General features: G+C 41.5%; 1 protein-coding gene across 2 annotated transcripts in view; it reads left to right on the forward strand.

The window, feature by feature from the left end:
• Positions 1-11,212, forward strand: part of Sf3b1 (splicing factor 3b subunit 1) — a 38,838-nt gene that overhangs the window by 2,690 nt on the left and 24,936 nt on the right. For both annotated transcript variants that reach the window (XM_010631962.1, XM_010631965.3), the window contains exon 2: positions 10,560-10,726. In XM_010631962.1, coding sequence (XP_010630264.1) covers positions 10,560-10,726 — 167 coding nt within the window. The remainder of the gene's footprint in view (positions 1-10,559; positions 10,727-11,212) is intronic.

An 11,212-nucleotide genomic window follows, 5' to 3' on the forward strand; every position in this document is an offset into this window, starting at 1 on the left:
CCTTTTTTTTTTTTTTTTTTTTTGTGCAGGGAATCAAACTCAGGACCTTGCACTTGCAAAGCAGGTGGTGGAACTACTGAGCTAAATCCCTGCCCCTGCCCCCCCCAACCTTTTTATTTGTCTCTGATTCTATTTTCTGTTGCTGTTGTTTGGGTACCAGGGATCGAACTCAGGACCTTGCACTTGGGAGGCAGGCGGTAGCAACACTGAGCTGAAATCCCTGGCCCATCCTTTTTATTTTTTATCTTGGTCAGTGTGGCTATGGTTTCCAGGAGCCATTAAAAAATCTTTTGGTCCTTTTCTACGTGTTGTGTCAAGTGTGCACACTTATGAATTGTGTAATCGTGCAGTTCTGAGGTACTGGTGACTTTAACAGATGAACTTCAATGGTCTGTGTTGGAAGGGGAAAGATGCTTTAACCAGAAACCCCATTATTGACTTGTTTTGCCACTAGTCCCTTGAATTGGAAAATTCGAGATATCACAAGCTGAGAAAGTTTTTCTCTTTATTTTTTGTCTTGCGGAATGGCTGGAAAAGTATAGTTTTGTTGTTCTCTCTCTTGCTTTGATTTTGTTTTCCTTTGTTTAGTTGTCTTGGTTTTACAGACTTCTGGTATGAGTGTTGTGAGTAAATGAAAGGAAAAAGTTGAATTTACTTAAAAGATTTAAAGAAACTTATTTCCTGTAGAATTACTTAGGCATTGATTTATCGGTGTTCTCTATAGTGTTTAGTAGAATAATCCTCGCTGTAGTAGGTATCCTGTTGGGGGGGGTCTTTTAGGCAACTATTATTACTGTTTCAGAAATACTTGCTTACCAATTGCTCCTGGCTGGAGAGAAATACATAGCATTATGGACCAGACCAAGTGGGTTCCATGAAATTACCGTCCAAGGGTGTATCTCTAGCAGGAAGTGAAGAGGAGCTAGAACATTGAAAATAATCTAAATTAAGAAACATCAAGGAGGAGGAAGTGCTATAAGCTATGCTTAGCAGTGTCTGAGGCACAGAAAGGAAAGACATGGGAGGAAACCAGTGACAGAAGGAGGGAGAGGTGGGGAGCAGTCACATGGCTGATGAGAGTGAGTTTATCTTAGCGTTTGACCTTTAGTCTTCGTTTAGTATAGACAGATTAGAGATTGATTTATTCATTTTTGAGACAGGGACTTACTAGTAGTTCCGGCTGGCTTTGAAGTCACTAGGTAGCCCAGGCTGGCCTCAAACTCTTGGATGCTGGATGACAAGTGTGCACCACCATGCTGGCCCCATCTTTTAAAAGACACAGTTTCACAGGGCTTTTGATGACAATCTCCATTCCCAAATGGAGTGTTGATGTGTTTGTGTCAGGAAAAATGTTTGCAGTATTAACATTTACCACTTTTCGATAAAAGCAGAGCATTAATTTTAATCAAATGAGAAAAGGGAGTGTGTGTGTGTGTGTGTGTGTGCTGGGATCAAATACAGGGTCTTCTGCATGCTGAAACAAACCCCTAAGCTGAAAATCAGCCCTAGCATGATTTGTCAGGATGCTCATAATATAAGTTCTATCCCTAAAAATAAGCCCCAGCTAAGATCTCAGCCATATGGATGCATTTAGTACTCCTTTTGCAACACATGATAGACGTATTGAGTTATAATACGATAGGTATGGTGACACACACCTGTAATCTCAGCATTTGGGAGGCTGAGGCAGGAGAATTGATTGAGAAAAATTAATACATAAATATAAGTAACATTGACGTCAGAATTAAAATGCATGATAATATAGCATAATTAAATGTTTGTAAAAACCCAAGCAGGCACCTTTGGACAAGAGGTAAATGTGAATGTAAACAGATGAGCTGGAGACTTATTGTCCAGTAACCAATCCAAGCACAGATACAACCCACAAATAATGTGTGCAGATAGGGAATGACATGGTTGTTTGTTCTGTCATGTGTTGTAGTGGTGTACTTAATGCCCTCTTGTGAAATAAGAATTTTGGTGTTTGCAGTTTTTGGTTGCTTTTGTGTGGACCATCATTCTTTTTTGGTTGGTTGTTTATTTTTTGAGACAGGGTCTCACTATGTAATTGAGACTGACCTGGAACTCATTATGTAGCTCAGGCTGGTCGCGAACTCACAGCGATCCTCCTGCCTCAGCCTCCCGAGTGCTGGGATTACAGATGTGCGCCACCACGCTCCAGCTGGACCATCATTCTTTTTTGGTTGGTTGTTTATTTTTTGAGACAGGGTCTCACTATGTAATTGAGACTGACCTGGAACTCATTATGTAGCTCAGGCTGGTCGCGAACTCACAGCGATCCTCCTGCCTCAGCCTCCCGAGTGCTGGGATTACAGATGTGCGCCACCACGCTCCAGCTGGACCATCATTCTTAACTGTCAGTCATTTTTTGTCGCCACTCCTATCTCATAAGTCTTCAATTAACACTTCATTTGATAGAAAGTCTGTGAAGCCCAGCCGGGAAGAGGTCAGGACTTGAGTAAAGAATTCATGGGGTAAAATTGCTGACAGCTGTGTCACCAGCAGGCTGCAAGCAGGCTACATGGACAAGAAGTGCTCATTACAGGAGAGCGCTATTGCTGGATGTGAAATTGGGGTCATTGGTTCTACAGGAAATGGACTCACAAGAAGTTCAGGCTGGAATTCAGGGTTGGAGAGTTATAACAATGGTCCAGAAGATGATGTAACTATTGGAATAAATGTAGATGTTTGCACACAAATAAATGAATAAATTTAGATTGTTGAACAGGAGTAAATATAAGTTGTTGTAAATGAAAAAAATCAGGCCTCCCCTGAAAATAAGCCCCATTGCATCCTTTGGAGCAAAAATGAATGTAAGACCCAGTCTTATTTTGGAGGAAATATATTGTGTGAAGGAGCTAAAGACCTCTATCTGATGGAGGATTCCATTTCAGAGAAGATAGAACTTTTTTGGGTGGGTGCTCTGGTTTGAAGGGAGAGAACCCTAAAGCATGCTTGAAAAAGAAGTGCAAGACCTTTTGTTACTAAAACTTGCGAACATACAGATGTGTGGGCCATTGAAGTAAAACCTCAAACAAATACTAACTTAAGCAGTTGCACATTTAGGGTCAGTTTTGTTTAATCTGACTACTAATCCTTTGTGTTATTTTGAAGCAAGTCCTCAATGTGTTACTTTATCCACGGATGGTGCTGCTCATATTTGTAGAGGCAATACCATCATTGCACCTAGAATTAATACAGTAAAATGCCAGTTAGTGTTCAGGTTTGCCCATTTTTATGCCCCCTCAAAACAGGTTCCAAATAAACCCATACCTTGTGACTGAGGGGTCTCTTAATTTTCAGCCCCTAAGTCCATTCTCTCTTTCTTCCCCTTGGGATTTATTTGTTGTGTGCCTTTGGTCCTGTAGGAGGGAAAGGGAAGTTGGCAGTGGAAGCATCTTCATTTTCTCTTGGGTTCCCACTCTTCCTACTGTAGTCAGGATGCCAAGGGCCTCACACAGGGAAACACTGAGAAAATGACTGGGTCTAGGATTTGAAATCATACTTCAGGTGGAGTCTGGGAAGTCTCACAAAGGGTTCCCTCCAACCGTGATATAATGGCAATAAATATACACTGTTTCCTGGCAAGCTTACCTGCTTCTTGAATTATGATACCCAGTTTGTATGATACCAGTGATCCTCCTACCCTAAAATAAAGAGCACCATCTTAAGAAGGGGCTTACTCTTGACCCCACCATTAGCCTGGCTTTTGAAGACACTTTGGTAAATACCCCTCTGACACCTCTAATATACTTAACTGTTACTCTAATATACTTAACATCCGAGACGTTTTTTGTTTGTTTCAGTATTGGGGATTGAACCCAGGACCCTCACACTGAGTTACAAGCCCAGTCTTTGGTACTGGAGATCGAACTGGGAACCTTGTGCTTGTGAGGCATGCAGCAGCACCACTGAGCTCTATCCCCAGCCTGGCCCAGTCTTACTTTTTAGTTTTGAGGCAGGGCTTGCTAAGTCAGGAAGTTGCTCGGGCTAGACTCAAATTTATTTATTTAAAATTAAAAAAAAAATTTTGAGACAAAGACTCACTGTATAGTTCAGCCGTCCTTGAACTCACTATATAGCTCCAGGCTGGCTTGAACTCCTGGTGATCGTCCTGTCTCAGCCTTGGATCCAAGTGCTCACAGGCATGCACCAGCATATCTGACTTTTTTTTTTTTAAGTCATTTTCAGACTATGACAACACAGGATTTGAAGGACTATGGAGCACTTCAGTTTTGTAGTTTTAAATTTACTGTCAGGATAAGGGAGTCTTTTAAGATTTCAGAATGAGTAGCTAAGGGCATACCTTTCCCTGTTTTACTGAAGATGAGACTGGGGACAAGGTTGAGGCAGGCACTAGCAGTGATTTTCATTCAGAAGAATCACATTAAGTATTTCTCCCTGCTGTGGAATTACATCCATCTTCCTTGTCCCAGCTTCTTTTCATTTTGTTTCCATAGTCTCTCCCCTTCCCTCCATCTCATCTCAGAATTCTTGCTTTGTAATTCAGCTCTTACTGAATCTTAAGCTTGCCTGTGTAAACCTGTCACGGGCTTTCTGAGTTTCTTATGCACATTTACTTAGTACGCATAATTGTGACTGCTGCACACTGCAGGTGACTCAGATGTGTCAGCTGGAGTCCATACTGGTGCCATTGGGTACGTGAACTGCTCTGTAAGGACAAGGTGTGGACTTCCAGTGCACACAGCTGCGTTGTGGCCATTGTACTGCCGTGTAGGTGGTTGTATGCTAGAAGTCATGTGTCTGCCCAGTCACTCGCAGGCAGTGTCCTTTTACCATCACATCTGAGTGTGTGGATGGCATCCACCTGGGGGCGGGTAGGCTGGAGCAGTACGTATTGGCCATGGTGGGAGTGGGAAGAAGAGCATGGGCTTCTCTGCCTCCTTTCTCTCTGATTACTCTGTGTTTCCTCTAATGTTTTCCTCATTTCACTTGTAAGAAGTCACAGAAACACCTTCACACCAGAAGGTGATTCAGTGTCAGTGCTGAAAGTACTGTACAGTGTTAAAAGCAAGTTTTTTGTTTGCCCCAGAGATGTATAATATTTATAAAATGTGCAGCATTTGTAAAATTTGAAGTTATGGATTTTTTTTTTTTTTTTTAAGACAGGCTCTCTGTAGCCCACACAGGCCTGGAACTCTGCATATTCTTGCTTAAGCCCACAGAGTGCTGGAGTGCTTCACCACCATGCCTGGTGAAATTGTGGAACTTTCACTGGGACCCGTAGGGCAGAGAAAAATTTGGGTGGTGATTTTTATAGGTCGAAAGTTTCTTTTTTATTATGAGCTATTTCAACATACAAGAAGGTGTAGAGAAAATCGAACCGTGGCTTTCTTTGCTCTATCAGTTCTTATATTCTACCATATTTGCTTCACATTTCTTGGAAATGAAGCCTCAGACATGAAGTTATTTATGAATACAATGTTATAAACTTGTTTGCTCATACGTATGTATTCCGTTGTGTTATGTTTGATATTTTGGCATAAAGTTTATTAAGACACAATTACTGAGTTTTCTACCTTTTAATTATTCTGTTACTTCCCTAGCTAATTGCTGAGTTTTGGGGATCTCATGTCTTGATTTTGTAGATAACATGATATTTGTAAAAATGTGCTGTTGATTACAGTGTTTTAACAAACCTATTAGCTTTTTTACTTTTATTAGTAGTTTAAGCAGAGACAGAAAACAGTGCCCAGTTTGCATATAAACATTTAACTTTGCAGCCTGTAGAAATTTATTAATGAACTCCCCTCAGAGTTAATTAACCATGAACAGCTACCTAGCCCCAGAAGACCTTGGGCTAGGAAATTTTGTTGCTAAATTTTGACTTAATAGGACTCCAGGCATGATTCACATGGATTTTTATCTAAGCACTAATTCAACATTTTTATGTACTTTTGTAATGAGAAAACTCTCTTGGTCATCAGCAAGTTCATAAAATCAGTAGGTAAAGTTTAGTAGATGAAAAGTATAGTAGTTAATAAATCCAATTGTTAGGAACTAATTATTGAAGCTTAAAATGGAAAAAGTCAGAAGGAAAATAACAAAATTGTCTATGTCAAGGGGAGAAAAAGCAAGTTGTATAGTGATATGTATGATATAATATTTGTAAACAGTATGTACTCTTGTGCTGCTTTTTAGTTGTATACCATATAAGATTTTTAAAAAGTGAAATGGTATTTTTTTGGTGCTGGAGATGAAACCCAAGGACTGTAAAGGCTAAGCACACACACTACCTGTTGAACTATTTCACCAACCCTAAAATGGTACTTTGAATTGGAAAGTTGGTGGGTGTAGGCTGGGTCTGGAAATGGAGGGGTTGCAGGGCCTGGTAAAACAGTTTCTTGGGGCACTTGTTAACCATTAGGGGTACGGGGTGCTTTTCTGGATTGATGTGTCTCGGGACTAGGAGTCCCCCATTTTAACAGAGGTTCAGGGTCATTTTGATTCAATAGCTTGCAGGCTGCCCTGATGAGAAGGTGAGGGGATCGCCAGCTTCAGGGCTACACTGACTTACCTCTTCTGTGTTTCCTGCCCCAACCCTGATGAAGTAGTGTTTGAAACCCTGTGTAGTTGAAAGTGGTGAATGCAAGTCTTGGGAAGCTTCAGGTACTTCAGAGGAGACAGATACTGAGTCATCTCTCACATTGACCAGTTTCCTAGCCTGAGAGGGTCTGTTTGTGTCCTCGGGTTAGGAAAGTGCTGAAACAGGGCAGGTGAGCAACCCAGGACCCATTATGCTAAAGATGTACTCTACCCTTGAGCTATACCTTTGCATGTTTTATTTAAATATGAAACTCAAAAGAGACAGAAATATTAGTAACTGAACCCTCCAGATCAAGTGAGGGCATTCCTATTTGCCTGTCCATTGTAGTAGTTTTGAAAGATGAAGTAACAGGAAAAAAATAGTACCTGATACACTCTCAGAAGTTTGAGATCTGATTTTTCATAGAAGGTCACTGAAGTTTGGCAGTATAACCTATTGAATCATTTTGAATTCCATAGACCTGCTCCTGGACTTGCCTTTTCTATATCTAAAATGTATTTTTTTATTTAAAATTATTTTTTTTCGTGCCTTTTAAAATTTTAGGAAGCACTGGGTTTCATTATGTGTAAATTTTAGTCACATCTGTCCTCCCTGTTGTGCTCCATTGCATCGCCCTCCGCCTCCTACCTCCTTCTTGTCTGATAGTGCCCTTACTACTTCCACGCTTTTTTAGATTCCTCATTGTAGGGAGAACGTGTAGCACTTACCAGAGTAAGGGTTGAGTGTGGCCAATTTCATGTAACATGATGATGTAGACATTTTTCCATTTTCCTGCAAGTGACAAAATTTCCTTCTTCATGGCTGAACAACACTCCATTTGGCTGATCCATTTGTCTGTTGATGGGCACCTAAGCTGGTTCCATGTGTTGGCTGTCATGAACTGTGTTGTGTCCCAGTAAGCATGGGTAGGCAGGTTTGCCAGCAGCGTGCTGGCTTAGCTGTTTCCACTAGAAACCAAAGAATGGTACAGCTGGATCAAGTGGTAGGTAGTATTGTTCAGTGTGTGGTTTTGTTTTTGGTTTTGGTTTTTGTACCGGGGATTGAACTCGGTTCCTTGCGCTTGCAAGGCAGGCCACCGAACCGCTGAGCTAAATCCCCTGCCCGTTGTTCAATGTTTTGAGGAACCACAGTATTGATTTCCATAGTGGTTGTACTAATTTGCATTTACATCACTAGTGTAGACCTGTAGACCACTCCCAGTCCTCATCAGCATTCATTCTTTTTTTGTCCTCTTGATGGCAGTCACTCTGATTGGTATGAGGTGGAGCCTCAGTGTAGTTTTCATTTGCATTTCCCTAGTGACTAAAGATGTTTTTTCCATGGACTTTTTGGCTGTTTGTACTACTTTTGATGTGTCTATTCAGTACCACAGTTTTGATTGAGTCATTTGTTTATGGAGGTTAATCTTTTTGAGGATTTTTTCCTTTGCTTTTTTGAGACCAAGGTTTGCTATGTAGTTCAGGCTGGCCTTGAACTCACTGTGTAGTCCAAGTTGGCCTCAAACTACTGCGATTCTCTTGCCTTAATTTCCTGAGTGCTGGGATTATAGGCATGTACCACCACACCTGGCTTAATTTTTTGAATTATTTACATATTCTAGATATTTGCCCTCCATCAGAAGAGTAAGTAGGAAAGATTTTCTCCCATTAATGTAGGTTATCTCTTTACTTTGTTGATTGTAGCCCTTGCTGTAGAGAGGCCTTCTAGTTTGATGGAGTCCTATTTAGGAAGCCTTTGCCTGTGCCCATGCTTCCAAGTGTTTTCTCCTGTGTTTACTTCCAGTGGTTCAAACATTTCATGTCTCCCGGGAGTGGTGGCACACGCACTTGGGAGGCTGAGGCAGGAGGATTGCTGTGAGTTCGAGACCAGCCTGGGCTACATAGTGAGTTCCAGGTCAGTCTCAACTACATAGTGAGACCCTGTCTCAAAAAAACATAACAAAAAAAACAAGAAGTTTCAGGTCTTATGTCTAGGTCTGTGATCCATTTGGAATTGATTTTTTTAAATGTTAAGAGAAGGATCTCTACCTGTGGATATCCAGTTTCCCCAGCACCATTTGTCAGAAGAGGGTGTCCTTTCTCCAGTGTGCATTTTTTGGCTCCTTTGTTCGCAGTCAGGCCGCTGTGGTTGTGCGGTTTGTCTCTGTGACTTAGGTTCTGTTCCGTTGGTCTCCGTATCTGCTCTTGTGCTGGTCCCAGGCTGTCTGTGTTACTCTGGCTTTCTGGTTCACTTTGAAGTCGCTTTTCTGGTTCCTCCAGCCTTGCTCTCATTGCTCAGAGCTGCTTTGGCTGTCCTGCTCATTTGTGTTTTCATAGGAGTCTTAGTCTTGTTCTTTTCCCATTGGAATTCTGATGGGGACTGCACCGAATCCATGATTACTGTTGGTGATATGACCTTTTAAACAGTATTCATCCTGTTAGTCCCAAGCACGGAGATCTTCTTGTCTTCTAGAGTCTGCTTCAGTTTCTTTCTTTGGAGTTCTTTAATTATTAGTCTTTGATCTCCTTGGTTAGGTTGTGCTAGAATTTTTCTTGAAAGCTGGTGTGAATGGAATTGTTTCCCTGATTTCTTTCTCATGTAGCTGTATAGAAAGCTATTGGTTTTTGAAATGTTGATTTTTATATCTTTTTTTCCTATGGGAAAATGTGGCCTACCTCTGCTTCAAACTACGTTTGAGGTGTGATTGAAAACTGGTGATTTTATTTTAAAGGAGAACTTTTTTCTTTTTTCAATTGGAGTATATATTTGTAGTTCATAATGCTTGCATTCCTTGTGTAGAGTTGGTACCAGTACGTAATACATCTTAATTCCTTTTTTCACCCCCTTTCCCTCTCCTTCCTCCCAAGAGAATTTGCTCCAGTAGAAGACAACATTGCCATTAGTCCCCCTCAAGATACTTCTCCCTCACCCACTTATCCCATCATCCTTGCCACTTACAGACCTATCCTAAACACTTCCTTTCATGAGGGTCTTATAATACTATAGCTGCTGTCTGAAGGGCTGAATCAGTTCAAAACCTTTACCTTTCTTGGTCATTTCTACTTTGGCGAAGAATTGAAAGTCATGCAATGCCAGATCTGGTGAATAAGGTTGGTGAGGCAGCACTATAAATGTTAGCTGCATTGGAGACCAGGTTTCCAGTGCACAGCCTTTTTGGTTTTTTGAGACAGGGTCTGGCTGTGTTAATTCAAGCTGACCTTGAACTCACTATGTTGCTAAGGAAGGACTCCACTTGCAAGGATCCTCCTCCCTCAGCGTGCTGCTGGGGTGGGTGCCACCATGCTTAGCAACAGATGAACCTTTGGGCAGAGACTAAGTTCCAACCACAGCAGCTCTGAATTTCATGCTCTGTCCTGTGCTGTTCAGAGTGGGGTCCAATCCTGACCAAGACCTTGCTAAGGGAGCGTGTAGGGGTTCAACACCAAGCTGGCCTTCTGCCTTGTCACAGAGTCTGCAGGGGAGCTGCTGCAGGCCACCGATCAGAACCACCATGTGGATACTGTTATGTTTTGAGGCACTTCTTGCTGTGTTGGCCAGGCTGGCTGTGAACTCCTGTGTCTACTGATCTTGCCTTAGCCTCCGGAGGAGTTGGACCGCTAATAAGTGTCTGCATCTAGCTCCATACTGTTGGCTTTTACTTCTCTGGCACTGTTGAGATTAAATAATCTTGAATGTTGTTCCAGGTACCTAATCAACATCCACGGTATTAATTTTTCAATTGGCAAGGTTTAAAATTCACCAGTTTGTAGATTTGGGGGCTCATTTTACAGGTGATGAGACAGTAAGCAGTGCCTTTTTGTATTACTATTGGCCGTTGAGATGAGGAGTTATATGTGCTTGTTGGTGCTTGTTGTAGAGTTCTGTTACTCTCTTAGATGGTATGGTTAATGTTTGATTATTTTGATAATAGCTAGTAGAGAAATTGACATATTGAGTGATGAAATGACATTTTGCATTACCTCTCTTACAGATATTGAAGCACAGATTCGAGAGATTCAAGGCAAGAAGGCAGCTCTTGATGAAGCGCAAGGAGTGGGCCTTGATTCCACGGGTTACTATGACCAGGAGATTTATGGTGGAAGTGACAGCAGATTTGCTGGCTATGTGACATCAATTGCTGCCACTGAACTTGAAGATGTAAGTCACAAATTGCGTGATAGGCAAGCTTAGCTTAGTTTTGCTTTGCTTTTCTCTCTCTTCTCTCTCCCTTCCTACTCTTAATAGAGAAAGGAAGAAATAGGAATTTTCTGATTGATCTGCCTATCTTAATCTGGAGAGAGTATTGTATTTTAGGTTTGAGAGCCCTTCAGGAGATGAAATGGTGAAGTATTTCCCATGAGTACACAGTTCTGAATCTTTATGTTGAGGACTGGTTTATCTAGCAAAGCAACTACAAATCATTATAAAGTAAATGCTTGAACCTAGTGCTCAGACTAGATCAGTGGTAGATCACTTGATCACAAGTAGATCACTTGTGCCGCAGTGGACTGTTTGTATCATTGAAAGCTCTAAAATGTTCACCATCACTGGTGTAGAGTAACCAGGTAAAGAAGTGATTGGATTATGAATAATCGCTTGGCCTGTGACACCCCCCCCGTCTCTGTCTCTCTCTCTCTCTCTCTC

This window comes from Fukomys damarensis, unplaced genomic scaffold, assembly GCF_012274545.1.
Source record: "Fukomys damarensis isolate Sample0158 unplaced genomic scaffold, DMR_v1.0_HiC HiC_scaffold_26, whole genome shotgun sequence".
In the NCBI taxonomy this organism is placed as follows: Eukaryota; Metazoa; Chordata; class Mammalia; order Rodentia; family Bathyergidae; genus Fukomys; species Fukomys damarensis.